The sequence below is a fragment of the Dioscorea cayenensis genome, chromosome 19 (assembly GCF_009730915.1).
Source record: "Dioscorea cayenensis subsp. rotundata cultivar TDr96_F1 chromosome 19, TDr96_F1_v2_PseudoChromosome.rev07_lg8_w22 25.fasta, whole genome shotgun sequence".
NCBI lineage: Eukaryota > Viridiplantae > Streptophyta > Magnoliopsida > Dioscoreales > Dioscoreaceae > Dioscorea > Dioscorea cayenensis.
This window is the reverse complement of record NC_052489.1, coordinates 30,649,958-30,662,192: the sequence shown is the minus strand read 5'-3', so window position 1 is coordinate 30,662,192 and position 12,235 is coordinate 30,649,958. Positions and strand designations below refer to the sequence as shown.

The 12,235-nt window shown below is 36.7% G+C and overlaps 4 protein-coding genes across 4 annotated transcripts; 2 read left to right on the top strand and 2 right to left on the bottom strand.

The window, feature by feature from the left end:
- Nucleotides 1-47: 47 nt before the first annotated feature.
- On the top strand, nucleotides 48-925 carry LOC120250343 (leucine-rich repeat extensin-like protein 1). Its single transcript, XM_039259146.1, has one exon. The coding sequence runs from the start codon at nucleotides 382-384 to the stop codon at nucleotides 919-921; it is 540 nt and encodes a 179-aa protein (XP_039115080.1). The 5' UTR covers nucleotides 48-381; the 3' UTR covers nucleotides 922-925.
- A 1,293-nt stretch (nucleotides 926-2,218) lies between these two features.
- Nucleotides 2,219-3,198, bottom strand: LOC120249641 (GATA transcription factor 16-like). The gene is made up of 3 exons (XM_039258217.1): nucleotides 2,803-3,198; nucleotides 2,598-2,708; nucleotides 2,219-2,501 (listed from the first exon to the last, which is right to left on the bottom strand). Exons 1-3 carry the CDS (start codon nucleotides 2,821-2,823, stop codon nucleotides 2,235-2,237), a joined length of 399 nt encoding a protein of 132 aa, XP_039114151.1. The 5' UTR covers nucleotides 2,824-3,198; the 3' UTR covers nucleotides 2,219-2,234.
- A 569-nt stretch (nucleotides 3,199-3,767) lies between these two features.
- Nucleotides 3,768-9,283, bottom strand: LOC120249639 (importin subunit alpha-1a-like). Its single transcript, XM_039258215.1, has 11 exons — nucleotides 8,979-9,283; nucleotides 8,795-8,891; nucleotides 6,679-6,770; nucleotides 6,453-6,584; nucleotides 6,200-6,385; nucleotides 5,933-6,096; nucleotides 5,774-5,852; nucleotides 4,893-5,021; nucleotides 4,365-4,492; nucleotides 3,922-4,283; nucleotides 3,768-3,811 (listed from the first exon to the last, which is right to left on the bottom strand). The coding sequence occupies exons 1-10, from the start codon at nucleotides 9,180-9,182 to the stop codon at nucleotides 3,926-3,928; spliced, it is 1,569 nt and encodes a 522-aa protein (XP_039114149.1). The 5' UTR covers nucleotides 9,183-9,283; the 3' UTR covers nucleotides 3,768-3,811; nucleotides 3,922-3,925.
- Nucleotides 9,284-10,533: 1,250 nt separating this feature from the next.
- LOC120249640 (3-ketoacyl-CoA synthase 20-like) lies at nucleotides 10,534-12,142 on the top strand. Its single transcript, XM_039258216.1, has 2 exons — nucleotides 10,534-11,172; nucleotides 11,281-12,142. Exons 1-2 carry the CDS (start codon nucleotides 10,579-10,581, stop codon nucleotides 12,064-12,066), a joined length of 1,380 nt encoding a protein of 459 aa, XP_039114150.1. The 5' UTR covers nucleotides 10,534-10,578; the 3' UTR covers nucleotides 12,067-12,142.
- The last annotated feature ends 93 nt before the right edge of the window (nucleotides 12,143-12,235 follow it).

Here is a 12,235-nt window from a genome sequence, read left to right as displayed (position 1 = left end):
GAGCCAGCCTTCTATTCCTCCTCCACACGTGCCTTGCCGACCTCGATGGTCTCTCCCACGTGTGCGTCCCCTGCTCATTAACCAACCAATTACTCCCACGTCATCACAATCACTTCTTTAATAAAATTATATTATCTCTAATCCTTCAATCCATATAAAGAAACAAAAAAAAATTATATATAAAAAAAAAAAGATAAAAAAAGAAAACCAATGCTTAACTTAGAAGACAAAAAAGAAGGCTAAGAAAAGCCAAAAAAATGCATTATGATTTTTAGCTCAACCAAACCCCATTGATCTACTTCTTCTTCTTCTTCTTCTTCTTCTTCTTCTCATTTTATATAAACTCTTTCTCTTTCTCTTTAACTTCTCTCTGAAAAAACCATGGCACAAGCTCTACTCTTTCTTCTTCTTTTACTACTATTCATATCATCCTCATCATGCATGGCTTCATCAAAGACAGTGATCAAGGATGATGATGGTGTCATCCCATGCACAATGTGCTCATCTTGTGACAATCCTTGCCAACCAATCATTTCTCCACCGCCGCCACCAACCGACACTTCCGGCTGCCCGCCACCACCATCACCACCCACTGAATACTACTCACCACCACCACCATCACCACCAACTGATTACTACTACTCTCCTCCTCCACCACCACCCTCAGGCTCCTTTGTTTATGCTTCACCACCTCCACCACCTTCCGGTGCCGTGGCTTACTACTCACCACCGCCACCGGCGCCTTCTGGTGGTTACTATCCGGCAACAACACCGCCGCCGCCAAACCCAGTGTTGCCTTACTTCCCATTTTACTATTATAGTCCACCATCACCTTTGCCATCTGTTTCTGATCTTCAGTTGAAACCCATGTCTTGTTTTCTCTTGATTTTCTTATTCTCATTTGTTAAGTTTCTGTTTTAGTAATTCTTTGTGGTTATATATTTGATGATGATCACTATGTTATATTTTATATATTTATATGAATTCTCATTTCATTTTGTATAAAAGTCATCACAGGTTCTGGTTCCTGTAGTTCCACTTGGAAAAAGTGTTTCTTGTAAAGCTTCAAAAGATAATTATAACATTTTAGTCTATATTTAAACCATGATCTAAGATCCTACTGTTTAAAAAAGAAAAGAAGAAAAAAGTTTTTTTTTTTTTTTCCAGTCATACCGTGAGGACTTGCAGTTCCAAAAATTACCATCTAAAGTACTTTTTGAGAAGCTTCAGCAGAGAACTTCTTCATCATCACTAACAAGTAACAAGCTCTAGTTATTGCCTTCAATAATTGCAGCCAAATGCAATAAAAGGACTACTGTTTGCAAAAGATGCCACACAGTGTAGTGTCTTCATTACTGTTTCTGAGAACATAACAAGAGTTTGTACTTAGATTAATGAAAAAAAATTTATATATAAATACTGATGCTGATGCTGATGGATCACCCACAAACACAGGGCTGTAAGGACCACACTTTTGTTTGCCATTATTTCCTAATAAATGGAGAGATCATTTCCAAAATGAAAACTTGATTCCATAATGATCACTAGTCATCACTCTTAAGTAAAGCAAAATATAATAAACATAACCTTCATCAAATCACATGAGATTAGTACAGAGATAAATGTGCAACAAATGGTAGGCCAAATTCCATGATTACAAGCTTGACGATGACAAGCTCATCATATAAATCTAAATAACAAATCCATAATGCTCAATGAAAAGGATTCATAGTGGAAATAATTATTAGCAAACCACTCTGAATTCCAATATTCCATGGATACCGAATAAAAGAAAGAATCAAAATGGGAACCAGAGGACAAACAAGCAGATCAGTGAATCAATCCCATCTTCACTTGGTTTTGTATCATCCCAAACAATATTTAAAAACACACCACATAATGAAATTAAAAATCCATGACAAACAATGAAAAAATAGATATTGATTCCTTGTATCATACATACTAGTTGGTAACAAGAATACAAAATACTAGTATAACTAGTTTAATTGGGTGCCTTCCTGCTTGCAATGAAGATAACCCAAGTTTCACAATAATCTAAGAAAATTGAGAAATATATATATATATATATATATATATATATATAAAGAGGCAAACAAGTAGGGAGATTGAGGAGAACTACTGTTGAAATCAAATACAAAAACAAAATTAATAGTAAAGAAGAAGATAATTATAACAAGTTAGATAGAGAGAGTTCCTCTCTCTATTTTTTGTTTTCAGAGATTTCCATATGAAAGAGCCATCAAAAGTACAGCAGCCTGTTCCTCCTCCCTGAGTTTCATTTGCTTCCAAAGAAAAGATTTATCTTTGAAAATCACATCTCTCCCCAAACCTCCTCCTAACATACCAAGCTTAACATATTGTTCTTTGCTTCTACTAACAGCACCACTCTTTCCCCTCTTCCAATCATCCCCTCCATCTTTCAAGCCCATAGTTCCTCTTCTCTTCTTTCTATATCTAATCCCACATGCATTGCATAATGACTGCAATCCAAACAAAACTAAGATATAAATAAAGCAAAATAAAACAAAGAGGGTTATCAAATCAATTGGATCAAATGAGAAGGACTTGAGAATGACCTTAGGGCCAGATGGCCCTCCTCTCCAGAGAGGTGTCCTTGTAGTCCTGCAATCAGCACAACTCTTAGCTTCTGGAGATCCCCTGCTACTTGAATTACTAGATCCAGATCCCTACAACCAAGAACACAACTCAAATGATCAAAAGATTGGATTTTTAACTAGTATATGATGAAACAACAACAGATCAAGGAGGAAGAGACCTCACCTTTTCATCATCTAGATCCATGACTCTCCCTTCTCACCACCACCTCTCTGTCTCTCTACTATCCCCAACTTAGATCTGTCAAAATCTAAACCCTAATCACAAAAAAACCCTCGCCCTCGCCTTTCTCTTCTTCTACGAAGGGATCACACCAAAATCTATGATCCACTGATCACCTTAACAGAATCCACTACCACCACCTGAAGAGAGAAAGAGAGAGAGAGAGAGAGAGATTGGGAACAAGAACGAATGTTACTCCCTGGCTATAAATGCCCTAGGATGGAGATCACAAGAGAAGAGTGGAGGGAAATGGAGGATCTCTCTACACAACACTATAGAGTATGGAGCAATAGAAAAATATAAATATAAATAAAGAAATGGAGAGAGAAAGAGATGCATTTGTGATGTGTATTGTAATAGACTTTGTTTTGTTTATTATATCCATATGGTATAGGATTATTATGTAAGAGGACCGGCACAACTTATCACTCAAGGTGTGTTGCACCGCCTTTAGTTTTAAGCCCAGCCGCCTGAAACCCTAGGACTGACATCGATCCATCTCAAGTGTAATGACAATAATGACCTCTGTTGTCGGTTTAGTGGACACTCAGGTTAGTCAATACTTGGCACGTGGAGGTGGATCAGCACACACGTGTCAGCTCATCCATCAAATAATAAACAAAGGTAATAGCGTTACCGAGATATCAGCGCTATGAGCTATCATCTTAATTCAAGGGAATTTAGACAAAAAATTTTATCCTCACCAAAAAGAAAAAAAATAAAAACAAAAATGGAAGCGATTTTATGGAAATATAGTGTGGTTTCAATTTTATAAAACTGTGAATCAATTTTCCTTATTCCCCAGTGCCATTTACCACCACCACAAATACCTGGTGAAAACAAAGGGGAAATAGGACACAAAACTCACACTGCCGTACCAGCAAAATGAAATGCAATGATTTTTTTCCTTTCCTTTTAAGCCAACACATTAGTCAAACGGTCTGGTAGTGCCCTGAAAGATGGTAATTTTAATAAATCAGTAAAATGTCAGTTGGATGACACCAGAAAAGAAACATGACATAACAAGGAAGAGAGCATTGTTTTTCAATTTTCATTGCGTACCATATCATAGGTTGAAGTTGAATCCACCAGGAGGAATACCATTCTGTAAACCATTTGGCAAACCATTTGGTAGAATAGCAGCAGTGTCTTCCTCCTGCGACCAGTATGTTTCAAGGATCTTAACAGCCCTCTCATAGATCTCGTTGTTGTCATGGTTCTGCAGGTTCTCAATCTTGTCCAAACCCTCAGCATCATCAATCATTTGAGCGTAGGGATTCACATCTGCAGTTGCCATGTTCTTTTCAGCTTCGCCAGCTTTAAGGATGCTTTCTAGCCCTTCCATGCAAACCATCACACATTTTGGATCTGGACATACAAGGAGATCACACAAGGGTTTGATGCAACCTTCATTGACTAGAAACCTGGCACCAAAGTCACAATGTCAGCAAGACGATTCACGGTGCATGAATCAGAGATAAATGGCGGAAGGCGCAACATAATACATTATTTGGTCACAGGTACCGCCTAAAGAAGCATTTGAGATTGCCCAAGCAGCCTCCTTCTTGATGTCAAATTCAGCATTTTTAATAAGATGTACCAACGGAGGGATGAGATCAGCAGCAATCACAGCCTGTTAATTGATTATTAGTGATGAAATGTAATGTCTAAAGAGGTTTGCATACCACACACACAATGGTTCATGATGTGAGACATGAATGATAAAAATAATTTTTTTTTAAAAAATCTGATATGTATTGGTGTGTCCGTGCATGCATGGGGCCCAAACAATTATTTTCTGATGGTATATAGACCAAAGTGTTTTAATTAGTTCAAATTGGGTTAGCGGATTAGCATAAACATGGCCAGAAGCCAAGCCTAACGTGCTGTTGTGGTTCCACACATCTAAAGCATGCACTTTTAAGATTGCTAAGAATGATGGGCACTTGCCTGCAAATTAAACGGTGGGCATTCTAAAGGCAAACATGCCGGCGTGCAAACATAGGTTAACAACGTCAATATGCAATGATTACCTGTATTTGATCCTTATTTCCAGCTGTAATGTTTGAAATAGTCCAGCAAGCTTCCTTCTTGATACTCTTCTTATGATCACGTATCAGAAGGTTCAACAGACATGGAAGTGCATTTTGACTGATAATATGCTGTGTGGGTGGAGAAAAATACTAATAAGATACAACATATTTTTAGATAGAAGAAAGAAGAGTGAGTAAATGTTAAGTCATATGACACTATTTAAGAAGCAAAAAAGAAGAATGCCCCTCAGTAATCCCCATGAAATAGTCATTACATATTGGATTCCAAAATAATTTTCCAGAAATACTTCTAATATCATTAAAAAATGCTGGCATCACACTTAGAAAATAACCAATATATCTAACAAACACCTAAATGCAAATATTAAATCAAGTTCGTGCACACGCGTGTACACATGCACCCAAAAATAACCATTTCGTACCCGTAATAGTTACGGAAACCCTAAAAACAGACCTATGCAAAACTGGCAGGTGCACAAACCAAACCACGCTAAGCAGCTGAAAAAAAAAAATGAACATACACAGGGGAAGGTGAAAAAATCACAAACATTACTACAAATTTTTCTCAAAAGATTTTGAGTTTGGATTTCAAAATGTTTCCAAGCATTATGAGAAGGCCTCAGGCTTATTAAGCTAATAACCTTACAGTCTTAATTTTACAACACCTCATGCATGATTGATTGGGTCATAAATAGATTTGTCAACCAGTTTGGGAAACTAAGTAGCTCTAGTACCCTACCTGATCTGAGTGAACTTGGAAAGGTACAGAAGAAGAATACAGCCTGGAATATTTCAATGGAAGAAAAGGTAGGGACTTGGAACTATAAGATCACATAAGCATTGGAAAACAACAGTTATACCTGCGTCTGTATGTCATCTCCAGTGACTATGTTGCCAACAGTGCGGAGGGCTGGAATAACAACAGTTGGTAATGGATGCCTACATGGAAAAACAATAAAAATTATTCCTCTAAAAGGGAAAATGAAGAATTGTAACTGAGAAAATAACATCATACATACGTAAGAAGCTCAACAAGTCGTGGACAAACTCCAGCATCAATTACAGCTTGAACTTTGTCACTCGTACCATCGCATAGATATGATAGTGACCAGCAAGTATCAGCTAGAATCTCATCATCGTTTAAATAAATGAGACACGCAAGTGTAGGAAGAGCGGGTTTTGTCTATTAAGCAAAGACAGAAAAGCATTCAACAACAGAACTAATCCCAGTGATTACTCTGAAAAATTAAAAAAAGAAAAATCCTAAGGCAAAATAAACAACCAACCTGCTCGTATGGTGGTGGTGGCTTTCCCCTGCATAAGTTTGATAAAGTCCAAGTGGCATTCCTCACCATAGAAAGCTTAGCACGCTCATTCAGCTGCACCAACAGTGGGCTCAAAGCACCACATTGAAGTACAAGATCCCTGTATGTGGGAGAATCACCAGCAACATTGCCCAAAGCCCACGCAGCCTAGAATGGAAAGCTACCATGAGAAGCATGACATTCACCTGAGAACAGAAAAAACACTAGCACATACCTGTTCACGCATATCATCATTGTGGGAGCCAAGAAGCTTCACCAAGATTGGAACAGCACCATGATCAATCACGACCTTGGTGTTCTCTGAAGTCCCGGAAGCAATGTTGGTCAGTACCCAGGCTGCTTCAAACTGTGAAAGGAAGAAAAAAAATTACCACAACTATAGAAAAAATACAAGAAATACACGCAATTAAATTTTAGAAAAATGATACATAGATGATGACCTGAATTTGGGGGAATTCCTCTCTCATTAGGAACTGTACAATTCTTGGAACTACTCCTGACTGAATAACCTCATCAATTGGAGGGCATCGCTCTGATAAAATGACAAAAAATCGTGTATAATTTCTGCCATGATTGGGAAATCTCAGCAACTGCTCTCAGTAGACAGCAGCTGTAATAGAAAGAATTATCAACAAAAAAACCAATAATAAAAAAAAAAATTCTAACAAGTTTAAAATTGTGAGCTAAATGTTTAACCCGAGATGAGGTTTTTTTTTTTCTTTTTGGTAAGATGAGCGGTTAGGCTGCTAAAAGAAAGATAGAGACATGCACAAGTCACAGCGGAACAAGTGGGGATAGGGCTCACACATATAGGTGCTGAGATCACCCACACACAACCACTACTCACACTCCCAGAAATGTGCCTTCACCTATGATTCGAACTCTCACCACTTGTGAAACGTTTGAATAGGGACCCGACTATCATTAGACCACTTGATCGTTGGTAATATGAGATGAAATTTATTTCGAGTTTTTTTTCCGGGCTTTCAGCACTTTAAAATTTATATTAAATTATAGCCCATCGTACTCTTGACCATCTGAACAATAATTACTTACACTAATATACCTTGCCATCATGATAAGCTTAGAGAGATCTGAGAGTGGGAAAATAATTTTCCAACTATTTCTACAAAACTATTTGTATAGGAAGCATTAATCGGGATTATTTGAAATCTTTGCTTGACATGTATTGGAAATAAAGATGAATCAGACTCTGACAGTCACAACATGATAAGCTATAGAGAGATCTGAGAGTGGGAAAATAATTTTCCAACTATTTCTACAGAACTATTTGTATAGGAAGCATTAATCGGGATTATCTGAAATCTCTGCTGGACATATATTGGAAATAAAGATGAATCAGACTCTGACAGTCACAAATGAAGCATAGCAACGAAATTCTTTCAGATAGTAATCTCATCCACAAAAAACAAACAGGGGTAGCTGTCAAGAAAGTAGCATAATCTAGCATTTCTTCAGTCTGATGCTCCTCAATATTTTCATAGTCTATCTAATCCATTTCCAACCAGTACTAGGCAGGCTAGGCCTCATATCCTATACTTAAAAGAATTAGATTTTTAAAACAGAACACAGAATAACAAAAAGATTGTCTGCACGTATAATATAGCAGAATAAGGACACAGTATAGATCACCTAGGTTGGTCTGGTTGCAGACAGATAAAACAAATTAATAAATTGCCATTTTATCTTTATGAGTGCCATTTTTTTTTTCTTTTCTCCTCGTCTAGAACTGGACAATGGAGCGGCTGTATTTGTAAATGATAAAGAAGTCCTCATTCCACAGATGGGCATTCACTCCACAGCTCAAGAAACATTATCAAAATGGGTAACCTCCACATCCCAAAGCACTCCAGTTGTTGCAAGAAAAGGTGGTTGCTATTTATGAATAAGGAACAAATGCAACAACAATTACTAAAGCCTTGCCAATCCATGATAATTTATAACTCACAACTTACACATATAACAATAATCTACATCGATGAACTTGTGAATTCTTGGATTTTTGTCAACAACGAACAAAATTGCAAAACCAAAAAATTTCTATCTTTGTGCGGTCGCTTTACATTTTTATGTTTCATTATTGCGATTTGTAGATGTTGATCAACAATGTGAATATAGTATTTAACAACAGAATCAAAGTATTATATTTCAAGTAAATTGCATAAAAAAATTATGCATTATTGGCTGAAATTCAGTCAAAGTGAATTTGAGAAATAATGCAAGAGTAAATGGAGGATCATCTTGTTCCTCTTTGGTGAAACATGGCAACAACTTTTTGTCAGTCTTTCGTCAAAGATTAACCATGCAACGATCAAATCAAATAGTTTACACTAAAACAACAAATTTCTGAACGGTTCCTAGACCCAATATATGTTCTGCCATATAGAAAGCACTAAACAATCACAGAACAACCAAATCGCAAAAAGGATAGCTCAAACTATCCTGATTCAAAACCTAAGCATAACTATTAGTAATTTAATCATCCAATTTCGATATCAAAGAATAAAAAGAAAACTAATTCCTGGTTTCTGATACCTATTGAAAGGAGCTTCCGGAACTGCATGGTCGATTCGAGTTGCAACATGCTATCCTCGGACCAAATCCCCGTCAGCATCGACGGAAGGCTCTCCAACTAAAATCAAAGAACCGATCAAAACCCAGACACAAATCAAGATCCAAAATCCAATATCCAATAATCTCATTGCGAGTGGTGAACTACCTTCTTCTCAAAGGCTATGGCGTGGGCGGCGGCAGCCAGTGGCTGCATACCCTCTCGGCGCTTCTTCTGGAGGCTCTCCTCCCTCCGGCTCTTCCGAATCTCCACCATGTTCTCCTCCCTCCGTCTCCGCCCATCCTCCGCATCGACGGCAACCTTATACTTATTCCTACGTAGATCCGTCCTCTCGTTCGGCCTCAGAGACATCTTCTTCGCTTCACTGGAACCCTAGAAGGAGCTCGAGAGAAACCTTGAAAACCCTAACCCTGGTGAGGAACTGACGAGCAGAGGAAGAGGAAGCCCAAGAAAGAGGCAACAAAAGAGAGGGAAACGAAAAATTCGACAACGAACACGCCACGTGTCTTCACATCTTCACGTGTTACTCACGTGAGAACCACTTGCTTTAATATATCATTTACTCCCTCTTTTCCTAATTTTTTACTCGTCTTATTTTAAAAACTTTTTTTTTATTTTTTATATGTCCATTAAAAAATATTACAAAACATTAAATAGTTTTTTTTCTAACTTTACTTTTTATTTTTAATATACTACTACATTTTAATTTTGAATATTTAACTAAAAACACTATGTTAAAATAAAAATAAAATATATAATTAAATTATAAAGAGAAATTAATAAAAATCTTAATAGGTTTTAAATGGAGGTAATTTTAAAAAATTAATACAATTTTAAAGAACTAATTTTAACATATTTTTTAATCTTGGAAAAATAAAATAAATTATAAAGCATTAAATATTTTTTTAATTTACTTTTATATATAATTTACTTCTACAACTTCCAATAAATTATACTATTCAATTACACATTTATTTAAAACATGTTTTAAATAAAAAGTAATCTTAAAAAGTTAATATAATTTATATAAATGTTAGATTATCAATTTATTTTAACTAATTTTTTTAATCTATATGATTTAATTAAAATTGACAAATAAAAATACTACTATATATATATATTACAATACTAAGTTGCTTTCAATAAATCCATAAATGTTTATTTAATTACTTTTATGACCATAATTGTAGAACTTCAAAACTAACACTCGATCGTTTGATCAATGTTGTGTGCTTGAGCTGATGACTAGAGGGATTTAAGCCCATATATGAATCTTATGTTTACAAGAATCCAAGGTGAGAAAATTAAACCATCTCTGACAACATTTAAGTTAAGCATCTGCCTCTGTTTCATTGCCTTCAATGTCTTTTTTGAGTTTTTCTTTCCCAAGAACTGTATGTGATGCTACATTGATGATTAATTTCTGGAGTATTAACAGTTCTTTGACTTTCTTCAAGCCCTGCTAGTGAAAGATAAAATCAATAGGAAAGCTTGCAGTTTTAAGTAAATAAATAAATAGCAATATAGCAATGCACTAGTGCACATTCATCTTTTATGGTAAGTGATGGGAAAAAGGCATGCTAACACCCAACTCAATAAATGATAGTACATTCATTTCTAAGATATATAAATATCCCAGTTGTCTCTCACTAATCACATGAATTCATTAATTAAACTCCTCCTTTTAAATTCCCATCTCTTTCCCTTCTCTTCACTACTCAAACCATTTTTTTAGTTTCATCACTCAATGGAGTATCTCCTTCATCTAATTGCTTCTTATGAACCTGCACCACCTCTTACCATCATCCTCTTGGCCTCAATACTAATTCCTCCATTCATATATTTGTATGTAGTTCTTCATCATCATCATCATCATCCCCAGTTCTATTTGATCAACTTCTCATGTTACAGACCTGGTGAAGCTTACAAGTTTACTCGTGAGGCCACTGTGAAGGTGGCAATAGATGCAGGGACCTTCACTCCAGAGAATGTGAATTTTCAGAAGATGATACTTGAACGTTCAGGATTAGGCCAGTCAACCTACTTCCCAAAGGCACTCTCAAAACATCAGTCACCAGGCATGGTTGGAGTAAGGGAGGAATCAGAGATGGTTATCTTTGGTGCCATTGATGACCTTCTTGACAAAACTATGTTCAAGAATAATATTAAGAACATAAGGTTCCTAATTCTCAACAGTAGTTTGTTTTCTCCAACTCCATCACTTTCAGAGACTATCATTAATAGGTATCAAATGAGAGAGGATCTCAAGGTTTATAATCTCAGTGGCATGGGTTGCAGTGCTAGTCTTATCTCTGTAGATCTCGCCACCCAACTCCTCAAGGTACTATTATATATATATATACTTCTTAGTTCTTATTTTCATTAATTAAAGAGAGAGATTTTTTTTTTTAAATTATAATTTAATATATGTATGCATGCATGCATGCAGGTACACAGAAATTCATATGCGTTGGTGGTGAGTACGGAAAACATAACACAGAACGCATACTACGGAAACAAAAGATCTATGCTAGTAACTAACTGTCTCTTTCGCATGGGAGCCGCCGCCATCCTTCTCTCCAACCTCACCGCCGATCGCCGCCGCGCCAAGTACCGGCTCACCAACTTGATTCGTACGCATGCCGGCGCCGATGACAACTCCTATAAGTGTGTCTTCCAGGAAGAAGATAACGAAAACAAGGTCGGCGTGGTTCTCTCTAAACAAATCATGTTCGTCGCCGGTGAGGCTTTGAAGACTAACATGACTGTGTTAGGACCTCAAGTCCTTCCCATCTCCGAGCTACTCCATTTCCTCATGAACCTTATTGGAAGAAGAGTGCTAAGGATGAAGATGATCAATGATTACGTACCAGATTTCAAGCTGGCTTTTGAGCACTTTTGCATCCATGCAGGAGGGAGGGCAATACTGGATGAGGTGGCGAAGAGGTTGAAGCTCAGTGAATATGATATGGAGCCATCAAGGATGACACTTTATAGGTTTGGTAACACTTCAAGTAGTTCTGTGTGGTATGAACTTGGTTATGTTGAGGAGAAAGGGAGGGTCAAGAAAGGTGATAGAGTTTGGCAGATTGGGTTTGGTTCTGGGTTTAAGTGTAACAGTGCTGTTTGGAGAGCTCTTAAGAATGTTGAGCCTGAGAGAAGGTCCCCTTGGCTTGATGAAATTGATCAATTCCCTGTTCATGTCCCTGCAGTCAATCCAATTTCCATGCCTTGATCTGGAAAATTGTGTTCCTAATATAGCTCTTAATTAGGTGATCAATTAAAGCCAATTTATTTCTTATGTAATTAAATACCAGCAATAAAGGTTTTTTTATATATATATATATATATATAATGATTTAACGAGCTTCATGAGGATAACCCCATCATATCATTCTAGAGGA

Coding starts and splice junctions, on each gene's coding strand:
- LOC120250343 (XM_039259146.1), top strand. CDS start 382: ATGGCACAAGCTCTACTCTTTCTTCTTCTTTTACTACTATTCATATCA.
- LOC120249641 (XM_039258217.1), bottom strand. CDS start 2,823: ATGGATCTAGATGATGAAAAG. Junction 2,709..2,802: donor TGGATCTAGATGATGAAAAG/GTGAGGTCTCTT, acceptor TCTTGGTTGTAG/GGATCTGGATCTAGTAATTC. Junction 2,502..2,597: donor GAGGGCCATCTGGCCCTAAG/GTCATTCTCAAG, acceptor TTTGGATTGCAG/TCATTATGCAATGCATGTGG.
- LOC120249639 (XM_039258215.1), bottom strand. CDS start 9,182: ATGTCTCTGAGGCCGAACGAGAGGACGGATCTACGTAGGAATAAGTAT. Junction 6,585..6,678: donor AGGAATTCCCCCAAATTCAG/GTCATCATCTAT, acceptor TTCCTTTCACAG/TTTGAAGCAGCCTGGGTACT. Junction 4,284..4,364: donor GGTACCTGTGACCAAATAAT/GTATTATGTTGC, acceptor CTTTGGTGCCAG/GTTTCTAGTCAATGAAGGTT.
- LOC120249640 (XM_039258216.1), top strand. CDS start 10,579: ATGGAGTATCTCCTTCATCTAATTGCTTCTTATGAACCTGCACCACCT. Junction 11,173..11,280: donor TCGCCACCCAACTCCTCAAG/GTACTATTATAT, acceptor GCATGCATGCAG/GTACACAGAAATTCATATGC.